Source organism: Dromiciops gliroides, chromosome 1 (assembly GCF_019393635.1).
Source record: "Dromiciops gliroides isolate mDroGli1 chromosome 1, mDroGli1.pri, whole genome shotgun sequence".
NCBI lineage: Eukaryota > Metazoa > Chordata > Mammalia > Microbiotheria > Microbiotheriidae > Dromiciops > Dromiciops gliroides.
In genome coordinates this window covers 505,050,225-505,077,375 of record NC_057861.1, presented here as the reverse complement: position 1 = coordinate 505,077,375, position 27,151 = coordinate 505,050,225, and the positions used below count along the sequence as shown (strand labels likewise).

At 39.1% G+C, this 27,151-nt stretch overlaps 1 protein-coding gene across 3 annotated transcripts in view; it reads left to right on the top strand.

The window, feature by feature from the left end:
• TMED7 (transmembrane p24 trafficking protein 7) overlaps positions 1-26,271 on the top strand; it is a 37,404-nt gene extending 11,133 nt beyond the window's left edge. The window contains exons 3-4 of one of the 3 annotated variants that reach the window (XM_043962727.1): positions 30-161; positions 25,019-26,271. In XM_043962727.1, coding sequence (XP_043818662.1) covers positions 30-161; positions 25,019-25,630 — 744 coding nt within the window. In that variant the 3' untranslated portion in view covers positions 25,631-26,271. Of the gene's footprint in view, positions 1-29; positions 2,939-12,021; positions 12,198-24,903 lie in introns of those variants that run through there. The other 2 variants (XM_043962712.1, XM_043962720.1) reach the window with 2 other exon arrangements.
• Positions 26,272-27,151: the final 880 nt, after the last annotated feature.

Genomic DNA, 27,151 nt, shown 5'->3' with positions numbered 1-27,151 from the left:
AAGGCTAACTCAGAATGTTTCTTATCCAGATGGAATCTGCTTGTGTTTCAATTCATGAAGCTTTGAAGTCTGTCATCGACTACCAGACTCATTTCCGACTAAGAGAAGCTCAAGGACGCAGCCGGGCAGAGGATCTAAATACCAGAGTGGCCTATTGGTCTGTTGGAGAGGCCATCATTCTTCTTGTTGTTAGCATAGGGCAGGTATTCCTTCTGAAAAGCTTTTTCTCAGATAAAAGAACCACAACAACCCGAGTTGGATCATAACTAGTGTTTGAGAATTGATCCACTATACATCTGTAAATGTTGCTGTTTTCCAATTAATAGTAGGTACCGAAGAACTTAATATTGGCAATATTTTAAAAACCTCTTTACCCCCTTACATTTGTGGTGGGGAAAATGCAACATATATCCCTAAACCATGGGATAGGACACCTTTTTATTTGAAAAACTTGAAAAACTTCAGAATTGTTTGAGGCTTTTCATGTTAAATATCCAACACAAATGTTCTACCCTTTTCCCCAGTTGTTTGTATTCATTCTTTTCACTCGAAACTTTGTCATTTTGATTCTTGATCGGTATGACTACTTCTGTCATAGGGAACTGATGCTTTAAAGATAACTTATATTGAGGAGGAAGAAAACAGCCCTTTTAATAGTTTAGGCATGGATTTTTGTTTTTTAAACCAATGTGATGAACTGTAGGCTAAGCCCTGTACTGCACTTTTGATTTGTTATGAAAAAGTACCAGTTACATAGTTTTGATTCAGTTTTGAGTTGATATATCATGGTATAAATTGTTATTCTTCAATTGCCTGTAGAGTAGCAGGTTTTATACTCGTTCTGTGGTTTGTGAAACTATAAAAAACACTTGAGTTTTTCAGTAATGGTAGAATTGAAACCTTAGAGATTTTGATTGAAGACACTGAAAAATAATAGAGCTATAATTAGAGAGAATTTTTTATAACTTTGCCACAGACATCACAATGTCTATATTTTCTTTTGCCTTTATAATGACTGACTTTATCTGTGGCTACCTTGATTTTAGATATATCAGGTTAATTATAATTTTTTGAGCTATTTAAAATCTAATTTGACATTTTCATTATTAGCATTACACAATGCTGTACATTTAGTAAGTATTAGGCAATGATACTTTTTCTCCCTTGAACTTAGAACTGGAACCGCAATTGTTTATATTTGGTTATTGGTCATGAAATAATGACAGAAAAGGTTCAAAGTGTTTTATGTGTTATTTTTTCATCCTAGTAAGTGGTTTGCATTGGTTTCATTGCTTATACCTTGAATAGATGTTGTGTTACATGCCTTTATTGAGCTGCAATGGGCATTTTTCTTTGAAACAGAAAAAATATCCTTTTGTAAATCAAAACTCTCATTAAGATTAGTTTCCTCTGTCCTAGAATGGAATCGTTTTGCCATGTCTATAATGCTAAGCCAAAAATCTACAAATAGTTAAAAAACCTTTTTCTAATGTTAAAAAAAGTTGTTTGTTCCCCCATGGCTTTGTATGAGAATGAGTGCTATATCAAAAATGTGATTGGTGAATACCTGTGGCATCTGATACTACAGAGTACTAATTGGACAGCATTCTGGTCAGTTACCATCAACCAGAAATTGCCAGTTCTTAATTCTGAGAGCTTTTTTTTTTTTTTAATGCAAACACATTTCCAGCAAGTTTTTCGTTTCTTCCAAGAGGGGAAAAAAGTTGCCATAGTGGTTAACTTTCAGTACCACAACATAGCAAAAGCATTTGCTAAATGAATCTTGCATGATTTAAATCCTTAAGTTTAGATTTTTCAAGGCAAAACAGAATTGCATGTAACAAGATCTGGACAAAGATCTAAAGTTGTAGATTTGTTCATGAGAACTGTGGTGCAGATTGTTAGACTTCATTTGGATTTGATTTCAACCTAATAAACATCCTATGCACAATATTAATGCACTTGGCAAAAGCATAGGTGTACTTTAATACATCCTTTTCATATTGCTTCTTTGTTCTGTTCTGTCCATCAGATCCTTTATTAGGCAATAAGTGTTTGTGTCTGTGTGTGTATATACGCACACAACACACAAATATATATACATGGAGTAGTAAGGTACCAGAATATTTCAGGTTTGTCAAAAGACCGGAATCGTTTAATCTGTGCCCCTAAAAAAGTTCATTATTTAAAATACTGAAATACGCTAAATTTTATGAAACCAGCATTTTTTCTTCTATTTTTGGAGAAAAACAAAATTTAAAGTAGTTATAAACCAAGACTTGGTCCACAAAATATTTAAATTAATAAGTTAATTTTTGATGTTTGTTTACTTTCCTGACTTGTGTGTGTATATGTATATTAGAAAATATACATCTCTATATATAGACACATGCTAGTTGAACGGTTTTTTTCTTCCATTAAAAATGCTTGGTCTATTGAGTCATAAAGAAAAATTTGAAGCCAATTCTTTCATCCTTTCAACTTTCTCTAATAGTTTGAAAATTCCCAGATGTTTGCTTGGACACATGGCACAGGATGCATATTTAAACATTCATAGTTGTATATATTTTTTTAAATAGCTAATGGAAAGGGATTTAATATACAAGTTTATATGCTAAAACATCAACTTGTGAAGTAAACATCTTAAAATATTGTTTTGCTGATAAAATCTAAACATTTTTGTGTTAAAAGAAGGAGTGGTTGAGGTATGTGATTGAGAAAGGTCACCCAAAGCTTGACAGACAATATTAAACTTTCAATACAATGAACTGAAAAACAGTTTTTAAAACTATTCTTTGAAAGATTTGTTTGTTTAAATCCTTGTGTATTGTCAGTTCCTATTTCAGTTTGTAACTGTTTAACATTTATAGTTTGGATGAAACAAAGCAGACCCTTTGAATATTGTTTTGGAAAAAATTAAAACAAATTAATATATGAATATGACTCAGTGGCTTTTTTTGGTTTAGTTTGGAACAGGTAGGAGCTTCTTCTGAATTAAACATATATTGTTTCCAAAGGATTATGCCAGTCAGTATCATGTAGAATAAATGGGGTTTTTTTTTTAATTATCTTCACTCATTCCTGACACAGAATTTCAAACTCTTTAAAAAAAACACACGTAAATATTGGAACCTGGTTCATGGAATATAGACTTTGTAAAGGAGTGAAATATTATTTTGTTTGTGCTTTTACTCTTCATACTGTCTTACAAGATAAAATGTAAATTCATTAGCCTGGCCATCAAAACTGGATCTAGCTTACCTTTTTAAATCTTAAATTCCTCTGACAAAAAGCCTTGGTGGAGGAGCCATTGTCTCCAAATCTGTTTTTAAGCCAAGGCCCCTTGCTTTTTAAAACATTTGTTTATGCTGCTGCAGTCCTGATTTTCTGTTGGTCACTAAAATTCCTTTTGCGTTTATTCAGTAGCCAAGATTTTCTCATTTTAAGTGGAAATAATTTTTCTGGACCACATGTTTCACTATTCAATTGAAAAATTTGTTTGTGTAATTTTTCTTAAGTCAGACACTGCTTAATAGCTGTGGAGAGAAATACTTCAAGGGGTATACCTGATCTTATATTGTATAGGTATTTTACCCACACAGATAGGTGTACCTGTGTCCTTTACGTGCTAAGAGATGATATTTGTGAATTATGGTCAACTTGTGGTAGAAAATTCTGCTTTCCATGGCAAGTGGACATTTAACAGTAAGTCAGGGGGGCGCAGCTAGATGGCGCAGTGGTTAAAGCACTGGCCCTGGATTCAGGAGTACCTGAGCTCAAATCCGGCCTCAGACACTTGACACCAACTAGCTGTGTGACCCTGGGCAAGTCACTTAACCCCCATTGCCCCACAAAAACAAAGCAAAACAAAAAAAACAGTAAGTCAGGTGACATATACTACTGGCTAAAAACCTGGACCATTATAACAGGGAGTATAATTTTTTTTTTTTGCGGGGCAATGGGGGTTAAGTGACTTGCCCAGGGTCACACAGCTAGTTAAGTGTCAAGTGTCTGAGGCTGGATTTGAACGCAGGTCATCCTGAATCCAGGGCTGGTGCTTTATCCACTGCGCCACCTAGCTGTCCCCAGAGTATAATTTTCTAACCTTATGATCCACAGACGTTTTTATCCCTGCTCTGCTAGTCATCCCCTTGTTTCTCCAGCGGTGGGCAGTGGGGATTTTCATGGAACTTATACATGGGAAATAAAGTATGTACATGAAATAATAGCATGAGATAATATAACTATAAGGAGCAGCTAAGTGACCAGGAGGACTTATCTTCTTGAGTTCAGATCCAGCCTCAGACGCATACTAGCTGTGTGATCCTGCACAAGTCACTTAACCTTGTTTGCCTCAGTTTCCTCATCTGTCAAATGAGCTGGAGAAGGAAATAGCAAACCACTCCAGTATCTCTGTCAAGAAAACCCCGGGGGCAGCTAGGTGGCATAGTGGATAAAGCACTGGCCCTGGATTCAAGAGGACCTGAGTTCAAATTCGGCCTCAGACACTTGACACTTACTAGCTGTGTGACCCTGAGCAATTCACTTAACCCTCATTGCCCCGCAAAAAAAATTTAAAAAGAAAAGGAAAGAAAAAAAAGAAAACCCCAAATAGGGTCCCAAAGATTCAGACATGACAAAACAAAAATATAACTATCAAAATGAATGAATAGGGAGCAGCTAGGTGGCGCAGTGGATAAAGCACCGGCTCTGGATTCAGGAGGACCTGAGTTCAAATCCGGCCTCAGACACTTGACACTAGCTGTGTGACCCTGGGCAAGTCACTTAACCCTCATTGCCCCACCCCCCAAAAAATGAATTAATAGAATGGCATTGAATAAAGAAGAGATAAATCACTTGGGGTGGAATATTTTGGGAATGTCACGGCAGAGCCAGTACCTTAGAGAATGGGAGAAGAGTTTTTCAAAACAGAACAGAGAGAGGCAGCTAGGTGGTGCAGTGGATAGAGCACCGGCCCTGGAGTCAGGAGTACCTGAGTTCAAATCCGGCCTCAGACACTTAACACTTACTAGCTGTGTGACCCTGGGCAAGTCACTTAACCCCAATTGCCTCACTAAAAAAAAAAAAAAAAAAAAAAAACAGAACAGAGGCTTGGAGGTAGAACTGGTCTGGTTATAGGAGTGAGCTCCTTAGGAATAATAGGGAACTGTGTTTTTCCAGTGTAGGATAATCTAATTACAAAAAGCCCGGAAAGTCACTGAGAGTAAACTTTTTGTGGGCAGGAACTGCCTTTTTGTTTGTATTTGTATCTCCAGTGATTAGTGCCCTGGCATATGGTAAGGGATTAACAAATGCTTGTTGACTTAAGACAAACAGGGCCTTTCAACTCTTGGGGGGGTAGGTAGTCTACTACCTTCCCACAATCCTATTTCCACCTGATTGGTGAAAGCTGAGCCTAGAAGGAGAAAGGAGAATGGATACTGGGGTCCTTTTGATGACTTCAAATAAACTATCAGGGATATTGTTGAGGAGATTGATGTTCAAGAATGTTCAGAGATGGGGCAGCTAGGTGGCGCAGTGGATAGAGCACCGGCCCTGGAGTCAGGAGTACCTGAGTTCAAATCCGGCCTCAGACAGTTAACACTTACTGGCTGTGTGACCCTGGGCAAGTCACTTAACCCCACTTGCCTCACTTAAAAAAAAAAAAAGAATGTTCAGAGATTAGACCATCTCTGGACTCCTTCCACCTTTGCGACTCTAAAGGCAAGTATAAATCCAGAGGAGAAAATGACCCAGGAGAGCAAGAGGAATAATTTAAATAAATAAAAATACGGAGGGGCTTAAGAGCCCTGGAAAGAGAAGACATGGGGAGGATGGGGGAGGGAGTGAGAGGGAGAGGACACGATGCTAGTTGTTTCCAGGTATTTAGAAGGCTAGCATAGTAGGGTGATTATACTCATTTTTGTTGTCGTTTTTTGTGTTTTTTTAGAAGAGTGATTTTCAAAGTTTTCAAAATTCAAGTAATTAGGGCTATCTGAGAATGGAATGGTCTGTCCCACTGATGTAATGAGTTCCCTGGGAGGGAGGGAGAAGGGGGAGAGACGGAAGACAATTTGTCAGAAACGTATACAGAGGAAAGCTTGGAGTGGATGATCTCTTGTTAGTCTGGGATTCTATGATCCTGAATCATGTACCATGAGTTGGGTTATAAATAGACCTTCGTTTCAAACGGTTGATGATTTAAGGCATCTTTTCCTTTCTTTGTCATCTCTAACTAGATTGGGATAAGAGACTGGGGACAGATAATTCTTGAGCCCCAACATTGTGTTGAGAAACAATCTTGTACAATTCTTTTTATTCATACACATCCTATGGTATGTTTATAATATTCCCACTCTAAATCGCATCTCGTGTTCAAGGACTCTAGCAAAATTTTGCCACCGGCTATTTGCAGTCTTGTTCTCAGAACTTCTCCCTTTGAATATTCCGTAAATATAGAGCCATACATTATAATGAAAAGAACATAGGATATCTATGGGCAAACTGCCTAAGAAGAATTACTGTGACGTTGGAAAGAGCCCTGGATTTGGAATCTGAGGGCCTAGTTTTGAATCACAGCATTTATAGCTGTAACCCATGTGATCCTAAGCAAGCCACATCCCCTCTCTCAACTTTTTTTTCTTTATATGATTATAACAGGTGTTTTCTTCGGTGGTATTTTACCCTGTAGTATATGGAGAGGGCCACCAGAAGTCTTGACAGGAAGAAATAGATTAGTGAGACTTTGGCAAACTAAGATGCTCCCTATTTGCTCTTCCTTTCCCTTTGGAAGAAAGATTTCAGGTTTGCCTTTTTATTTGGACCTTGGGAGCATCTAGCGGTACTGCAGGTAAGACTTAGGCTTGGTCAAGAGGCAGTAGCCTTTTTTTTTAAACCAGATGTGTATTTTAGTTTTTAAAATTTTTTTTATTTCTCTTATTAAATATGTCCCAATTAACATAAAAAATTTAACAATCATGTTTTAAAATTTTTGAGTTCTAAATTCTTTCTTCTGCCCTTCTCCCACTCCTTGAGAAGGCAAGCAACATGATATCAATTATACATGTGAACTCATGCAAAACATTTCCATATTAGCTAGCCATGCTGCAAAAGAAAAAGAAAACACAGACCAAAATAAAAAAGATAAAATAAAAAATATGTGCTTCAATCTACATTGAGAGTTCATCAGATCTCTTTCTGGAAGTGTGGATAGCATTTTTCATCTTGGGTCCTTTAGAATTCAATTAGATCATTGTCTTAAAAAGACTAGCAAAATCCCACAGTTGACCATCCTTACAATATTGCTGTTACTGTGTACAATATTCTCCTGGTCCTGCTCACTTCACTTTGCATGAGTTCATATGAGTCTTCCCAGGCTTTTGAATTGGATTTCTTGGTTTGGCAGTAGTTCAGCCTGAGCTTCTACCCACTGTAATCAGGAGCAGTCCTTGAGAGGGCTGAGATCCAGATGTAGATTGGAGATGCAAACTGCCAAATGAAATAGATGGTGTCGAGCATCCCTGCTGAAGGAAATTCCAGAGTGCTGAGAGCTGACATCTAACAGAATGGAAGAGTAGTTCACCAAGGCAGGAAGATTCAATCAAACAAGTATGCACTATTCTGGGTTCTGGGAATGCAAGTACAAAGGAGCTTACATTCGAATGGGGGAGATCAGTACATATAAAAATATGTGTGGCATAAATATATAAGGTGGATAAACACAACATATACAAACTAAATACAAGCAAGGGAGGGCACTAGCAACTGGGAAATAATGGAAGAGGCTTTATACAGAAGATGGTATTGAGCTATATCTGAAAGGAAGAGAGAGAGTCTCTGAAGCAGAATTAAGGAACAGGTGCATTCCAGGCATGAAGGATGGTCAGTGTAAAGGTATGGAGATGGGGGATAGAGTAGGTGAGGGGATGGGTAGGTGTGCATGCTCCCAAATACTACAGAGCTTGGGAAAGGGAGTAATATCCATGGAGCCTGGAGAGATAACTTAGGGTACACTGCGCTTGTGCATGAGTGTACACACACATGTGTGCGCGTGCACACACACACACACCCCTTTCGTTATGTCCTTCCCATAAACTACGTGTGTCTCAAGAAAAAAAAAAGCGCCTCCCCTCCAAAGCTCTATTAACTCTACAGGCATCCATTGTAGGGTCATCGCCCTTCACCTCATTTAGGAGAGCCTCATGCAAAATGCCTCAGGATTGGCTTAAAATTCATTAATAACGTAATAAGTTAATAATTAAGTAAATAATGTGATAAGTTACATAGAAATTATCCTATAATTTAGAGTAATTTGGAGTAGCATTTCTTTCTCATACCCTTAGATAATAACTGAATCTAGGACAGCATCCACTGTGTGCTAAGGAACGATATGGAAGTCGGTGGTTGGAAGGGAAGTAACCTAAGAGTTTGCAGGAAGAGTGTCTTCTGCCCAACAGTGAGGATACTGTTACCTTTAGGAAAGCGCATGTATTGTTCATCAGAGAGGTTTATAGAAGTATATTAAGAGACTGATGAAATGATTTGTGTGATAGCTTGAGTCTAGCTCCTCCTGGTGGACATATCATATATTACATTACCAAAGCAAGATAAGAGTTTAAATGGGACGCTTACAGTAGGGTAGTGCCCTAAGTATCACTTGGTACACCCATCAAGTGTACATATAACCCACATCACCCACTCTTTCATATATAATGAGAAAGTTTGAGTTCTTGTCCACCACTACAACCTATGATTTTAGGACCTTAACTAAAGTGGGAGGCAAGTAAAGGAGGAGAAAGGTGGAGACAGCATTCGAACCAAGATTATATTCTTCAAGGTGTGGGGGAATTTAGGAGAATCTAGTTCCAAGAACAAATTATATACATATATACATACATATGTGTATCTACATATGTGTGTGTGTATATATATACATATATACATACATATATATATATATATATATATATATATATATACACACACACATATATATGTATACACACACACACATACATACATATCTTGATTAGAGCTGACATCCGGTCCAAAAGGGAAGAGGAAGTGGGAAAGGGAAAAGGAGTAAATATCTTTATCATACCTGTTATGTGCCAGGCACTGTACTAAACACTTTACAAATATATCAATCCTCACACCACAAGGGAGGTGCTGTTTTTATTATCCCCACTTTACATTTGAGAAAACTGAGGCAAATAGAGGTTAGCTATGACCAAGTCACACAGCTATTGCTTGAGGCCAGGCTAGAAAGTAGGGGTTCTGTCAGGGAATGGAGGTAGGAAACAGGAAGCTGGAAAGCACAGTTATTACTACATTGGTGTGAAACAACATTTAATTTGTAAAAACTGCTACAACTTAGTAACTTTTGAAATGTGTTTGTTGTTTTAATCCTGTTAATAATAATAACATATGGTGCTTTAAGATTTGCAAAGCACACTACATATGTTAACTCATTTGAGTTTCATAACAACCTTGTGAGCTAAGTGCTATTTATTATCTCCATTTTATAGATAAGGAAACTGAGGCACTGTTACTTTTCTTTTTTTTTTAATAAAGTATTTTATTTATTTTTTTCCCGTTACATGTAAAGATAGTTCTCAACTTTTGTTTATACAAGCTTTCCCGCACTGTTACTTTTCAGTGTTATGAACAGTAGTAGAAAACCTTTTTTAAATCTTTTAAAATTTCAACAAAAAGCCGGAGGGCAGAGAAGTTGAAAACTCTGTTCTTCCTTCTCTTGAATGTAACTTATGTGAACCTGTAGTGTGTTACATGTAATCATGTTACATTGCTATGTTTTGGGCATGTTATACTGGACACGTGTTAACATATGGGATAACGTAACCTGGCAGAACTGAGTTAGGGGAACCTAGAGTGAAAATGATGACAAAGACCACTAATGGAAGACAGTGAGCCAAGCCTGAGGACTCAGTAGTAGAAAACCATCAAATGAGGCAATATAAGCACTATATAAATGTTAGCGGCTACTACTACTGTCTTGCAACAGGGTATGGGGCCACATGCTAAAACATAGAATCAAAGCATTTCAGCGCTGGAAAGAATCTCGAAGATTACCTGATCCAAACTTCTCATTTTATATGTGAGGAAATTGAAGCCCAGAGACTTCAACCTGCTCAAGATAACAAAAATTAGTAACAAAACCAAGACTATAGGCCAAATCTACTGATTCCTAGTTCCATGTTTTCCCCACTATATATAACATTTATTTCCTATCTTATAAATCATGAAAAAGTTAAGTTTTATACAAAAAAAAACAAAAAATGAGATGAATTTTTAATTCTTTATGATAATTTAAGGATTTGGATCCTAAGTCTAGTGGCAAGGGAGGGTGTGCAGTGTTATGAAACGACCTAACTTTGAATCTTGGCCCTACTATTTACTAGCTGTGTGATTTGGGGCAAGTCATTTTTCCCCTCCCTGATACTCAGTTTCTTTATCTGTAAAAGAGTTATTTTGCTAGATCAGAGGTGTAAAAACACACTGGCTCCACATCTTGTGACCAGACTTCTGCATTAAATCTAGTTGAAAAATATGTAATAAAATAAATAAAAATACAACAAAATATAGGTAATATTAATATGTGGTTTTCTAAATCAATTGCAAAACCCTCAGATTTCCTTATGTATGGTTTGGTGGCCCTTTTTTTCTATTTGAGGGTGACATCACTGGGCTAGATGATCTCTAAGACTCCACCCAGAAATTCTCTGATCTAAAAATACAAAACATAGATGATGTTAATTTGTGATTTTCTAAGTCAAGATACACCACTTTTCTAGAGTAAGTAATTTGAAGTTTCTCACCTAAGGATTCCAAAATTCACAATATATCATTTTTTTTCTACCATTTCCCCATATTTTAATGCATACATTTTAAAATTCATTTAACAACATTCCATAAAGTCAGTGCCCTGTTCAGAAAAAAAAATCACTTTTTTCTTTTAGGAGATCAACAATGGAACCATCTCTCCCTTTGAGCCACACAAAGTCCCAACAGCTCACTCATCACAACAAAAAGAAAGCTCCTCTGTTAGCAGAAGATACAAGAGAAAACAAAACGATTTTGAGGATCTCTCATCAAAAGTATGTACCAAAAAATAAATAAATAAAAATTAAAACAAAATAAAAGTATATACCATTCCTACCTGTCAGTTGCCATATAATCAGTGTTGGCCCTAAGCAAAGCTATGAAATACATAAAAGTTCTGCTAATATCTTCCCACATAATACTTTTTTTTAAGTGAGGCAATTGGGGTTAAGTGACTTGCCCAGGGTCACACAGCTAGTAAGTGTTAAGTGTCTGATGCCGCATTTGAACTCAGGTCCTCCTGAATCCAGGGCCAGTGCTCTATCCACTGCGCCACCTAGCTGCCCCACACATAATACTTTTAAAATGTTTCCTCCCTTCTTTCCTCTTTCTCCCTTCATTGTTGTTTTTCAGTTGTATCCGACCCTCGGGGACCCCATTCGGGGTTTTCTTGGCAAAGACACTGGAGTGGTTTGCCATTTCCTTCTCCAGTTCGTTTTACAGATGAAGAAACTCAGGCAAACAGGGTGACGTAAATTGTCCAGGGTCACACATCTAGTAAGTGTCTAAGGACGAATTTGAACCTAAGATGAGTCTCCCTGGTTCCCAACCCAGTGTGTCACCTAACTGCCCTTTCCCCCCACCCCCTTGTTAGCCCCACATTCGAGTAGATGATCTCCTACGTTCCTTCCAACTCTAAATCTGTGATCTTGTGAGCTCGCTGCAGGGCGGATCACTCTGAATAGGGTGAAAGCTCTCAGTGTCTGCCAAGGACACAAATCACTTTCTTCAACAGCCCGTAATCGGCCCGGGCAGCACAAAGTCTTGCGCTTGACTGCAAATACCGGATTAACAAAGGGGACCAGCCCATTCTAAGGATTAAACAGTCTGCCCCTCTTTCTGGGGGGTGTGGTTATCTGTAGCCCCAACTTCCGCAGGCGATAAGAGCTAGCCCGGAGTGACAGCTGCAGTTGTCTTCGGGCTGCCGCCCGCTTCGGATCTGTACAGGAGGGAGGGGAGGAGATGAGGTTCGCGACCCCGGGGGCTCCTCTCCCCTCACCCGTTCCACTCGTGTCCGTTCCCTAAGGAAAGAGAAGGAGAAAGAAGGACGAAGAACTGGTGCTCCCGCCTAACAGGCAAGTTCGCCAAGTTTGGGATAAAGTGGATTTCTGAGAGCAGCCCTTCTGGGGAGTGGGCTCCGTCGAAGACCTGCCCCCTAGTTGGAGATGGGCTCCGTGTGCAGGGATGGATGGGGATGGATGTGAATGGATGGAGATGGATGCGGATGGGGTCGGGGGGGGGGGGAACCACAGAGTGAAACCAAGAGTCAAGCTCACTGAGGGTCATCCTCTTCTCTGGGGAAGGAATGAGAGAGGCAAAAGAACTTTCTGGTAACTTTGAAGATCCACATATGAAACTGAAGTGAAGAGCTATGAGTAAAATTAAAGGGTTTTTATTCCTTTCTCTGCTATGGCACGGCAGCAAATAATACTAATAATTATCATTATTATTGTTATAATAAATTATTATAATAATAAATCAAGGACATGTAATGTTTGTCAGTGTGGAAACCTCTATAATTTATAATCTTCAGATTTGCTGGTGACTCATGATCTATTAAAGGACAAAAGCAGAATATTACCCAGCTCTTCCTGACTTCAAGCCCAGACCTCTATCCACTAAGCCAAAATGACTAATGATAATAGAATAAGCTCCTATTGTTGAGAGGGGGAAAAAATGCATCTCTGATAATTGAAAAAATAAAACTTACATGTCGTATGCATATACACATACATATATGTGTATACACACATTTTTCAGTCAGTTGTGTCTGAATCTTTATGACTCTATATGGGGTTTTCTTGGCAAAGATACTGGAATGGTTTGCCATTTCTTTGTCCAGCTCATTTTACAGATGAGGAAACTGAGAAGTGACTTGGCCAGGGCCACACAGCTAGTAAGGGGCTGACGCTGGATTCGAACTCAGAATTTCCCGATACTGAGCCAGTGAACTGCTTCTAGTGCAGCATAGCTTAGTGAATAAGTAGTTGGTTTCAACCTTGAGGTTAGGAAAATTGGGGTTCAAGCCCTGCCTCTGAGGTAAATTGGTCATGTGACCCGGTAAACTTTCGGTGCCGCAGGTACTCTGGGACTACCTGGTGCAGAGCACAATTGGGTACAGAAGTTTCCTCACCAAATTTCCTATATTACATCAATAAAATCGCAAGTGCAATTGTGTAAAAAGGCCAGTCACTACGCTGGTGATAAAAATTCAAATGTAAGAATATTTTGTCCTGGACCTCTAAATAGTGGTGGTCATGGTAATAAAAAATAGCATTTAGATAGTGCTTTACAACTCAGAAAGACCAGTTTTCTTGATTCCAGGCCCAGTACTCTCTCCACTGTAGCACCTAGCTGTCCCAAAATAGAATTATATTTTTGTTTTTAAAAAAATTCAGTATCTTCTATCTAGAAAATAAAAGAAAAATATCTCATGACTCTACTAAATAAAACCTTTACCTACTTCACAGAAAGTCCTTTATAAACTATAAAATGTCATATAAGTACAAATAACCATTGTTAAGTGCAAACATATGATATGGGGGGAAATGGGGTACGGGTTTGTTTAGCGGATGGAGTCCTTAGGAATTCTCTTTAAAGAATTACACCCTCTTGCACACAAAAGTAGTTAGAATAAGGTGATAGTTTATTTAGGAGCAAGGGAAGGGAAGGGTGGGGGGAGGGAAACCACGAAAGAAATCCTTGGACTTTTCATGGGGAGATTGGCATAAAGCACATGGCTCAGAGGTACCAAATCTCCTCGAACAGGAGACTGGAAGGTACTTTTATAGGGGACTGATGGGGGTGGCCCATCTGCCTGTGAAAAGTTCCTTTAGTGAGAGGACCATCCCCCACTGGTAGTGACTAGAGGAATTGGGTGAGGGGTGGCTACAGGTCCCTCTTCAGAACACAAAGGCCGCAGCCACACCCAAATTTATCTCCCCAGGGTAAGGGAGACCAGAATGAAGGATAGGAATCCGAAGCTAGCTCAGTCCGATTTGGTTCAACTTATCTCTCTAGGCGTTATCTGTCCTCTGGTTTGGTTTCTCAAGGAGAAGGTTCCTTGGTGTGCCCCAGAGAAATTCTGGGGTGCTCTGCACCCCATGATACATACAACAGTCAAGATTTCTTGGAGCAGCTAGTTTGCCAAGTGGATAGAGCACTGGCCCAGGAGTCAGGAGAACAACTTTGGCCTGAGACACTTAGTAGCTGTGTGAGCCTGGGCAAGTTACTTAATTCTGTTTGCCTCAGTTTCCTCATCTGTAAAATGAGCTTGAGAAGAAAATGGCCAACTACTTCATCATCTCTGCCAAGAAAACCCCAAATGGTGTCACAAAGAACTGGACAGGACTGAAACAACAAGATTTCTTAGCAAATCACATTGCTTTTCCTTTTTTTCAGTAATGAAAGTTCTGCTTTTTTACCAGTACCAATACTAACTAAAATAGAAAGTAGAAGTGAAACTAATTCTGAGACTCAAAAAATTTGAAATTTACACATCAGCTAAGTTGCTTTTAAAAATTCATAGAACTACAAGCTTATTTACATGTAATATGCAAGGTTTTTATCTTTTTTTTTCAATTTATGGGGAAAATGTTAAAATTTCATTTAGAATTTGCAGAGGACAATTGAAAGAATGAAAAAGGCTTAGTTTTATTAGAATGGATTGTTTTGTTTAGAGTAAAAGAATGAGTCCAGTAAGATACAGGTATGGGCAATGTTTGTGTTCCTGTCTAAAAGCAATTGATAACAATAGGTTATAAATCTAAGTTGGTTTCCCTGTAAGACTAGAAAGTAGAAGAAGTTGAGAAATATTCCTCAGTTTTCTGGTTGAGATAAAAATTTCACCAATATAATGGAAGAAATAATCCCAAAAAGGCATCCAGGAAGAAAAAGATTCTGAGGACAGAGGAGTGTGACAGAGAGAGATCAAAATGATGTTGAAAAGGTGGCAGGCTGAAAAGAATAACAGGAGAGGGGGAAACTTTGTTAACAATGGGACTATGTAAAAGATGTTAGATACTTCCCATAAAAGAGAAATTAATGATGGAGCATCCTTTTGGGGGAGGGGGGGGCAGGGCAATGAGAGTTAAGTAATTTGCCCGGGGTCACATGGCTAGTAAGTGTCAAGTGTCTGAGTTCAGATTTGAACTCAGGTTCTCCTGAATCCAGGGCCAGTGATCTATCCACTGTGCCACCTAGCTACCCCCTGATGGAGCATCTTTTGGGCCACTCTCAAGCAAAAATTCACAAGAATTAGCAAGTATGTATTATGTATGTATGTATGACATAGATATACTATATCTTTCATATATATCTCCAATATAGATATCTTATGTATCTCCTTTACATATCCTTATATATACATAACTATGCATACATTTTATGCACATACACACACACAAACACACACACACACACACACCACTAATATAACTAGACCACCTTACTTGAACATACATTTGAGATATGATTTAGAGCCTGTCAAGGCTTATATCTACAACCCTTTATCTACTTCTCTAGGAAATGATATGATATGTGATTGTGCATGTAGGTGTGAGTGTTGAAGTCCTATGTAAAAACTAAACAAGTTATTGGGCAAGGGTGCCACAGCAGATAAACCACCGACCCTGGATTCAGGAGGATCTGAGTTCAAATCCAGCCTCAGACACTTGACACTTACTAGCTGTGTGACCCTGGGCAAGTCACTTAACCCTCATTGCCCCCCCCAAAAAAAAAGTTATTGGGCAAAAGTGTGGTTTATGATCCCTTCTTCAAATAGAAGGCCTTGACATGGGAAGAGAAAGGAGGAAATGGGAAATAAATAATTGTCTGTGCAATGTATAAGAATAGGATTTATTCATTGGACAGAATGAATGGATGAATGAAAAACATTTATTAAGTGCCTACTATGTGCCTGGGACTCTGCTAAGTATTTTGGATATAAATAGAAAAGCAAGACACCTCCTGTTTTCAAGGAGTTCACGTCTTGTAAAAGTGTGATCATTAAAAATATGAGACAGAGTTTCTGGTTAATTTAGTCATTTTATTAATAGGCTGGCAGGTTATTAATTTAAAAATTGGAGGTCTCTCTCTCAGACCAAAGACCCCTAATGGTGGTGGGGTCAGAGTTCATATACCCTTACAACTGTAGGAGGTCCATCACATAGCAATCAAATCTAATTGGTTCACATGATTGGAGATGGGTTATATTAATGAAGTGTGGGGATACAAGACTCAGGTCACTCAACTCTTGGTAAGATGAAATCAGAGAAAGAATGTATGATCTCTCACCCAAAATAGTTTCCAATCTAGGTGTGGTTGTGCAGGCCAAAAATCCATCTCCACCCAAGGCTCCTTTATAAGCTTGTCTTGGGCTTAACCCCGATGAAGAGATTTGATGGAATGTCTTGAGGAGAATTTGCCTTTGAGTGGTGGGCTAGGGAGATCACTGGGTCCCCCAAGATATTGATTATTAATAATTATTTCTCACAAAAGGAAGATTCAGTTGCAAGGTAGATGGAAAAGCCCCTCAGCTCAGGGTTTTTAGGGCACAGAGGTAGGTTGGATGGCAATGTTCGGGGACAATGCCAGAGGGCAGGGAGGATGCTAAGACTTGGTGGTAATTAGGGAACCATGGCAGAGAGGGTGGTATGGCCCAGTGGTACTCCATCATCCTTTACTGGGTAAGTCCCTGATCATCCATTTGGTATGAGTGACCATGTCTATCTCAGCTCCAGGGGGGCCAGTTTAGGGGGCCCAGAGGTTGATGTGAAGAAGGAGCTGGGTTTCCTCCTTCTTTCCTCAGACTCTGCCACCTCTCTAGGCCCTCATCAGTAGCCCTGATGGTGGATCTTTCTGCCTCAAGTCTCTCCCCGCTCCAATCCATTCTCCATTCAGCCATTAAACCAATTGTCCTAAAGGGAAGGTCCCACGTGTCAAATATAAAATCTCTGCCTTTCAAATCCCTTCATAACCTTGCCCCTCCTGCTTTTCCAGCATCAACCAGAAAATTAATAAAACAATCAATATAATAAAATTAAGGTCTTTAATCGGGGCAGAGGAGTTATAACTCATGATACCTCCACACTGAGGCTACGAGTACCCAAAGATGGCGAGTAGGGACAGGGTTTATATGAGGTAACAACAGAGAGAGGCTTCCCTGGCTTCCTTCAAGTCCAACTAAAAGCCCATCTTTTACCCCTCAATTCTAGTATCTCCCCTGTAAATTATTTCCTTTTTATCCTGCATATATCTTGTTTGCATATTGTTGCTTGTTATCTCCCACATTTGTTAGGTCCTTCAATTCAATAAATATTTATAGGGACAGCTAGGTAGCGCAGTAGATAAAGCACCGGCCCTGGATTCAGGAGTACCTGAGTTCAAATCCGGCCTTAGACACTTGACACTTACTAGCTGTGTGACCCTGGGCAAGTCACTTAACCCCCACTGCCCCGCAATAAATAGATAGATAGATAGATAAAATAAACATTTATCAAATGCCCACTATGTGGTGGGCACTGTACTAATCACCGGGGATACAAAAAAACAAAAGACAGTCCCTGTCCTGTAAGTGCTTATAATCCAGTAGAGAAGACAACATGCAATCAGATATCTACAAATCAAGCTCTTTCCAGGATAAGTAGGAAGTAATTAATGGAGGAAAGGCACTGGAATTAAGAGAGGTTGGGGAAGGCTTCCTGTGGGAGCTAGGATTTTAGTTGGAACTTACAGGAATTCTAAAAGGTCAGTAGGTGAAGATGAGAAGGAAGAGCTTAAGAGAGAGGGGGGGGGGAGGGAGGAAGGGAAAGGGAGAGGGAGGGAGAGAAGGTATCTTGTGGAACAGCATAGAGGTCAGTGTTGGGAGATCAAAGAGTACATGGCAGGGAGTAAGGTGTAAGAAGACTGAAAAAGTAGGAGGGGCAAGGTTATGAAGGGATTTGAAAGGCAGAGAAGATTTTATATTTGATCCTGGAAGCAATGGGGAGCCTATTATTTCCTTTAGGAAAATCACTTTAGTGGTTTAATGGAAAATGGATTGGAGTGGGGAGAGACGGGAAGCAAGCAGATCCAGCAGCAGTCGGTGAGGCGATGAGGGCCTGTCTTGGAGAAGGGACAGTTTCAGAGGAGAGGAGGAGGAAACCAGGTTCCTTCTTCACTTCAATCTTTGTGGGTTTTTGTTTGTTTGTTTTTTGCGGGGCAATGGAGGTTAAGTGACTTGCCCAGGGTCACACAGCTAGTAAGTGTCAAGTGTCTGAGGCCGGATTTGAACTCAGGTACTCCTGAATCTAGGGCCAGTGCTTTATCCACTGTACCACCTAGCCGCCCCCCCACTTCAACCTTTGGACCCAGCCAATTCCAGCCTTCCTGGAGCTGAGGTAGACATGGCCACTCATACCCACTGGATAATCAGGGACTTACCCATTACTATGCCTCACATGTTTCAGACATGGACTTCCTCGAGCCTTCCTTGAAGGCAGGAACTGTCTTTTGCCTCTTTTTGTAATCTCGGGGTTTAGCAAAGTCCCTGGCACATAGTAGGCACTTAATAAATATTTATTGGACTGACTGTGGGTATAGGAATAAGGAATCAATATTGAGCTGGGATGGGAAATGGAAAAGAGGGTACCGGTAAGAAGGTTAGGAAAGGCCCACAGTGCCTGTTGTGCTGAGTTGGGCATTTTAAGAAGTCTAAGAAAAATGCGTTTGGAAATTTTATTTAAGAGTGCTTTAAATATCATTTCCCCTAAAGCCACTTTTCCTCTTAACTTCCCCATTTCTGTTTAGGGCACTGCTGTTCTGGTCTCCAAGATTTGAAAACTAGAAATTTCCCTCAATACCTCACATTTACTCACCACCATCCTCCCATATCCATTCAGTTGCAAAATCTTACCAATTCCACTTCAACAGTATTCCCCTCCCCTCCTCAAGAAGTTTCAGTGGCTCCCTGTGACCCCTGTGTTAAAATACATACTCCTCTGATTTGTCATTTAAAACCTTGCACAGTCTAGCTCTAGCCTATCTTTACATAATGATTATGCTCTCTCTCTCTCTGTGTTTCCAGCCAAACTAGCCTACCCGTTCAGAGGTTTATGTTATTCAGTATTTTATGAGGAATACAATTTTGTGTGGAATAACATTTTACGTGTGGATAAAAAAGACAAAATTTACAGATAACATACACGGGGGTGAGATCTAAGAAGTTAAATGACCAAATCAAAATACAAAAAGATATCAGCATGCCAGAATAATGGACCAAAATGAATAAGATGATATTTAATTAGGATAAATATAGTTATGTGCTTAATTTTTTGAAAATTAAATATTTTACAAATTTATTGCCAGGGGGCCCTGGCTTATGAGCAGTTCACACGACCTCAGTGAATCAAATTGAATATCTTTTACATTTATGACAAGGGGAAAAAATCTTTTAAAAACAATAATGAGTTTTATTGATATCTTTTAGGAGCAGCTAGAATATTTTTAAAAGAAAAAATGGAAGAGGAAAGAAATCAGCAAAATCAATCATTCATTGAAAAACATCTAAAAATATATGTGATATTCATACCCATACACCTCCCCCTTCTAGAAAGGAGTGGGGAGGGGGAAATGGAATGTCTTCCCATATCATTTCTTTGGAACCATGCTTCTTCTCTGTAATTTTTTTTGTTTTGGTTTTGGGTTTTTTTTTGGGGGGGGGGGCAGGGCAATGAGGGTTAAGTGACTTGCCCAGGGTCATACAGCTAGTAAGTGTCAAGTGTCTGAGGCCGGATTTGAACTCAGGTCCTCCTGAATCCAGGGACGGTGCTTTATCCACTGTGCCACCTAGCTGCCCCTGTTCTTTATAATTTTACATTAACTTTAGATTATTTTGTGGTTCTTATTCTTTCCTTTTACATTGTTGTAGTTATTGTATTTTTTGTTTTCTTGGCTCTGCTTACTTCATTCTGTATTAGTTCATGTTAAGTCTTCCCATTCTCTGTATTCTTCATATTTGTAGTTTCTTACAGCACAGTTATATTCTATTACATTCATGTACCACAATTTGTTTAACCATTATCCCCAATTAGTGGGCATCTTGTTAATTTCCAGTTCTTTACTACCCCAACAAGTATTCCTCTGAATATTTTAAATATAGATAGATAGACAGATAAAAGAAAGGAAGGAAGGAAGGAAAGAAAGAAAGAAAGATAGGAAGAAAGAAAGAATATAGGGACTTTCTTCTTGTCAAAGACCTCTTTGCCCAGTGGTAGAATCTCTGGTAAAAAGGTTTAGGGGCAGCTAGATGGCACAGTGGATAGAGCACTGGCCTTGGAGTCAGGAGTACCTGAGTTCAAATCCTGCCTCAGACACTTAACACGTACTAGCTGTGTGACCCTGGGCAAGTCACTTAACCCCAATTGCCTCACTAAAAAAAAAAAAAAACACAAAAAAAACAAAAAGGTTTGGATATTTTAGTCACTTTATTTGCAAAATTCCACATTATGAGGGAAAAGAGAGAAAAGAACGAATCTGATTAACACTGATATGACATAATTGAAGTAATCTGTTCTTCCTCCTCTCCCCCTCCTCTTTCCACCAAGCCCACGCCTTAATTTCCAATTCTTCCACTATTCCTGTTTCTTATTTCTGTTTTACTGTTTTAAAAGTTGACTTTTGTTTTGCTTGTGACTATTCTCTCTCCTCCCTCATAAATCCTTGTCTTGCATTTCCTTGTCCCCACTCGTTTTCATGTTAAGTTTAATGTATGTGTGAGTGTGCAATTTTCCTTTGTGATATTCAAAAAAGAGTGAGTAGCATGAGATGCCTATTCATAGCAGTTCTTCTTCCATGATTTGTATACTCTTCTTTGAGGCAGCTAGATGGCACAGTGGATCGAGTGCTGGCCCTGGCATCAAGTGGACCTGAGTTCAAATCTCACCTCAGACACTTCCTAGTGTGTGACCCTTAGCCTTAATTGCCTCAAACATCCCAGGCCACCTCCAGTTATCCAGCCATATATCTTGACACTGAACCCAGATGGCTCTGGAGGAGAGAGTGAGGTTGGTGACTTTGCACAGCCCTCCCTCACTTAAATCCAATTCAATGCAAGTCATGACTTCATCTCCTAATGTCATGATCCTCTTCAAGACTGAAGGACAAGGGGGAGCTAGGTGGCGCAGTGGCCCTGAATTCAGGAGGACCTGAATTAAAAACTGGCCTCAGACACTTGACACTTACTAGCTGTGCGACCCCAGGCAAATCACTTAACCCTCACTGCCCTGCCCCGCCCCCCTAAAAATCCCCGAAGAACAAACGAGAAGACAGCAAGTCTTCTCAATGTATCCCGATTATGTGAAATTGAAAGTTTCTCCCCAACTTCTTCCCTAGTATATTCCTTTTCCCTTTTTTCTTTTTTCTTACAACTATTGGAATAAAACAAACCCATACCCAGTCGCTGTAATTATATGTTTCCTGATTCCCTCTTTTCCCCTCGAAGACAGTGAGAATTTTGAAGGGACATTAATCTCTTCTCCTCCCTCTGCATATAAACCCTTCCTAATTGTTTAGTCCCTTCCATTTACTCCGATGTGAGCAAGCTTTTCTAGTTTTCTTTTGATTCCTGTGTTTGTATTTCAAAGTTTGTATGCAAGCTAAATTCCTGCTCAGTAGTCTGTTGAAAGGGGCAGCTGGATGGCACGGTGGATAAAGTGCTGGGCCTGAAGTCAGGAATGCCAGAGTTCAAATGCACTCTTAGGCACTTACTAGCTGGGTGACCTTGTTTGCCAAGTCCCCTGGAAGAGAAAATAGCAAACCACTCCAATATCTTTGCCAAGAAAACTCCACAGGAAGTATGGTCAACAGGATCAACAAAGAGCTGGACACGAACAACTGAACAACAAATCCATTAAAAGGCTTTAAACCACCACTGTTAGCTAGGGGAAGATGCCTGCACCTGCTCCTCCTCCATCAGTCATTTGGAGAAGCAGCTTACCAAGGCTCCACATGAGGATGGCACATCCTCTAAACACTGGGCCTTCAATGGTCAGTCCCTCCCATTATATTATTATTATTAAACTCCTACTGAATACTAAACTCCTACTGAATACAGAGATGTTAAGGGCTAAAATTCTAGCTAAACTGTCTAAAATATCTAATGAGTGGTCGCCAATAAATTATAAGCTTTAGCAAGAGTTAGACTTTTAAGCATTTATTAAGGAGAATAAGAATTTGGTAAAGAGAGAGAGAAAGGCCTAGATTTCTATCTATTAAAGGGAGAGCGCATTTCTAGCTCCGCTCTCCACCAGAGTCCAAAGGAAAGAGCGAGAGACCAAGCGCCAGTCTCTTCCTTCCTCCTCCCACTAGCCCGCGTCACTTCCTGACGCCAAAGAAAAGACTCCTGGTCTTGCCCTCAAAGACCTTCACTTCATGGGTGGAACTCTTCTACAGTAGGTCTCCAGCAGGTGGCGTCATTCCAATTGTTACAGTTCCCTGCTTTGTTTCCTCAAGAAACGGTAAGTTTCCTTGATGAAACAGTCAAAAAGAATATAATAACTATTGCTAACTAATAATATGTGAACAACAATATAGAAAAGGAAGAGAGGAAAGTTTTGTCCAGAGGGGCGATTTTTTTTTTTTGTCCTCATGAACCGACACTTTGACATTAGTCTTGCAAAGGGAGGGCCTCTGCAGAGAATACATGTTACAGATGGTGTATATTATAACAAAGAGAAAAAAAACAACAACAACAAATCAAAACTGTTCATTTAAAGTCTCTGAAAGTCTTTTTTCAGATGTCCTCTAGGTGTAGTCATGGAATGGAAGTCTTTTCAGGGGTTGATGTGTAGATGCTGGTAATCAGCCAGGAAAATTTCCTACAACATTGAGCTTAACACAACTTTAAAATAGCTTTGTCAATAATCAAATCAAACAATGAAAGTTCTCAAAAACATGTCTAAGGGAATTCAGAATCTTAGTTGTTACACATGAAACATATAATAAAACAAAAATTGAACCATTCTTTAAAATTATAATATTATTATAGTCCCCCTTTATGGAGGGTAATTGAGAAGACAATTGCTGCGATATTAATTTTTAAAAATAATTTTTATCTTTGTTTCATCACTTTTTGCATCATCTGCCTAATTATCCTCATGCCATTATGAGAAATTCAAAAATCTAATATAATTGGTAATAGGTGTCAAGGCCAAATTCAACACTGTATTTATCATGACACCTGAGATAATTATGGGGGTTACCATAAAAGAACAGAGAAATGATGGGATATGAGCATTCCCACACTTGAGCAATATGTACTGCCCATACAGTATGCCAGGCTTAAAATAGGTGGATGGAATATATGTCCATGCCACCGAACATATTGGAGGAAACTGAGTCAGACTTAATCAGATGCATGGGATTGAGATGTCCATGGCATCAGGCATATAGGAGGGAGCATAGAAGCCAGGTGTAGAAGTGAGATGGGTGGGATCAAAACTTCCAGCCATCTGTACAATACTGTGGGGAAAAATAAAATAAAATATTAAACCAAGAGAATCCAACCTCAACATTAGTCAAAAGCCGTTCCTGATGCCAAAGAAAAGACTCCTGGTCTTGCCCTCAAAGACCTTCGCTTCATGGGTGGAACTCTTCTACAGTAGGTCTCCAGCAGGTGGCGTCATTCCAATCGTTACAGTTAGGATAAGTGACCTGCCCATTGTCACATAGCCAGTATGTAGGCCAAATCCTGACTCTTTAGTTACCCTGTTGAATCCACAATGTCTCTCACAGTTCCAGACCAATGGGGAAAAGTATGTTTTGTTCAGTATTCAGGAGTAGCTCGAAAAGACCCATCTTGTGCCTCTTTTGCCTAATTAAAAACTCATTTAATATATCACAATAAAATATGCAAAGTGATTTCCTTATAATGATCTCATGAGATTGATTTTATGATTATTCCCATGTATTATTATTCTTCCCATTATATTTTCTCTCCTTAAATGAGGTTTGGAGTTCATGACCTCACCCTCCAATCAGAGAAGCAGAGGAGTGATGAGGTGGAATACCAAGGCTGATGGGGTCAGCTAGGTGGCCCAGTGAATAAAGCACCTAGCCTGGAGTCAGGAAGACCTGAATTAAAATTCAGCTGTGTGATCCTGGGCAGGTCACTTAACCCTGGTTGCCTCAGTTTCCTCATCTGTCAAGTGAACTGGAGAAGGAAATTGCAAACTGCTCTAGTATCTTTGCCAAGAAAACCCTACACAGGGTCACAAAAAGTCAGACATGACTGAAATAACTGAACAACAAAACCAAGGCTGGTGAGATCTTACAGGATGATAAGGTTATATCAAGGGTGAGCTTCCTGGGGCATGGTGGTGAGGTCATTCAGAGAAGTAGAAAATTCATATCATATCCTACAAAATAGTTCACCCACAGTTACTGCAGAGGTATTATTTTCATTATGTACTGGTAAAATGGAGTGACAGGGTCTTCTTGCCGATACGAATTACAAAATCCATTCACTTCCTCTTAATGATGGTCATTTTGTTATGCTGGCATCTTATTATTTGAAAATTCCAGGTGTAAGCCAGGTCCTCTATCTACTTTTTCCTAGACCTTGTGAACTTCTCAAAAGAAAAATGATTAGTTTTCTCAATTGCTCATTTGACATTTCTTTCTTGATTCAAAACTATCCTAAGAGTCTGCCACTTGTCAAGTTGAAGAGAGGTTTTGTTCTTTTTTTTTTTTTTCTGTCTTGAGCACCTTTAACACATTTTCCAATTTTGGTTTTTCTTCTTTTAGATCAAACAGAAATGCCGAAATTAAGCAGAGCTCTGTTTTGACTTGGATATTGATCATGGGCATCCAGAATTCTAAAATAGATTACTTCCCTCTTTCCACTTTTCCAAGGAGAAAGAGTATGGATACTAAGCAAGAAGCCAAACACTTTGAAGATCTTAGAGAGAGCCATAGTGACAAGGACCTGAGTGAACTAAAGGAAGAGAAAGAGAAAGAAGAGAAGGGAACAGAAGATGTATCTCAAGAAGACTTGGAAGAAGAAGTATTCTTTAAGTTTGTGATTCTTCATGCTGAAGACGATACCCATGAAGCCCTCAGGGTCCAAGAGATGCTGCAAAACCAATTTGACATTAAACCTGGAATAATCTTTGCTGAAATGCCATGTGGCAGACAGCATCTGAAGAATTTAGACGATGCTGTCAACGGGTCTGCATGGACCATTTTTTTATTGACTGAAAACTTTTTAAGAGATAGTTGGTGCAATTTCCAGTTCTATACATCCCTAATGAACTCTGTTAATAGAGAGCATAAATACAATTCTGTCATACCAATGAGGCCTTTGAATAATCCTCTCCCCAGGGATAGGACTCCATTTGCCTTACAGACTATCAATGCTTTGGAAGAAAAAAGTTGTGGCTTTTGTAAGCAAGTAGAAAAAATTTTCCAGGATTCTGTGTATGAGAAACAAAAAGCCATATGGAGAAATTCAAAGAATGTGATCGATGCTTAGAAAAGTAAGATGAGTATGTTATTTTAGTAAATGAAACAAAACAAAATTACATAAGCAAGGGCAGAGAAGATAAAATAATGCTGGCATTTTACAGCATCTTCCAGAAAAGTTAAAATCAAATTTCTAAGGAAGTAGAAATAAGAATGATTATCTTTCCTGGAAAAAGTCATTGCCACTGAAAACTTGTGAAATTAGCATGCTTCTCCAGACAGGCGCTAACCATTTAAATTTTGGTCCTGGGAACATTTGACTAACTCCACCCCACCCTCCCCCAATCCACCCCCCACCCAGTTTGAGGATATGACAAAGGATATGCTTTAAGCTAACTTTTGGCCATTCCTTGATTTATCTTGTTCCTTGAAGGCTATTGTCCTTTGATTCAGTATAGTCAATATTGTCACAACACTAGAAAGTATGCCAGGTTTGAAGTCAAAAGACCTGAAGTTCAAATCCCAACCCTGACATTTAATACCTGTGTGATAACCGCTGTGCCTTAATTTCTCCATCTGTAAAATGAGGGAGTTAAACTAGTTGGCTTCTAAGGCCCCTTCCAGTTCTCTATCTCTGATCTTATGACTATGGATATTATATAATTTCTTTAAATTGTATTTGGTGTTTTTTTTAAAAGATTAAAATATAAACTTGGCATTTTGTCTTTGACCTATATATGCTCTTTCTCTTCAAAGAAAAGAAGAGAGGTCAGAAGACTCTTGGCCTCTCTCTACTTTCCTAACCCCTTGAAAATTAAAGACTTGATTTCATTTGTGTATCTCTAGCTACTCCTAGAAAGGAAACTTTGCTGAAAATTGAAATTTGTTTATTCGGTAAATATTTGCTGGGAGGCCACATGCTATATAGGGCACTCATTAGCAAAATATATCTGGAGAGCCAAATCCATCTGCCTACCATTTTAAAATGTGTGTGTAGACACACATACATATTATGCATTTGAGATGAGGAAGCTGGCGCAAACAGAGGTTAAGTGACTTACACGGGGCCACCCAGCTAATAATTGTCTGAGGTCAAATTTGAACTCAGGAAGATGAGTCTTCCCAACTCCAGAGCCAGTGCTCTATCCACTATGGCACCACCTAGCTGCCCCAGATATACATATAGATAAATCTATATATGTATGTAAATGTATTGTATACATATGCATATATGTATGTTACATGTCAATTGCCTATGGATGGGGTGTGTCACACTCGAGTGGATAAATAAACCACAATGTGACTGAAAACTCTTCCAAAGCACTCCACAGACATCTTATTTGAGCCTCACAAAAATCTTCTGAGGTAGTTTACTAGAGACATTATTATCCCCATTTTATAGATGAGGAAAACTGAAGCTCAGAGAAGTCATAAATTAATAAATGTCCAAACAGGGATTAGAGTCGAAGGTCCTGTCCAAGTCTAGGGTTCTGTTTTCTACCCTATATCCTTACCACAGTATGTTACTATTCAACTCCTGGTTAAGAAGGGCATGGTTGAAAGCACAAATGTCTTTAACACACTTGTTAAT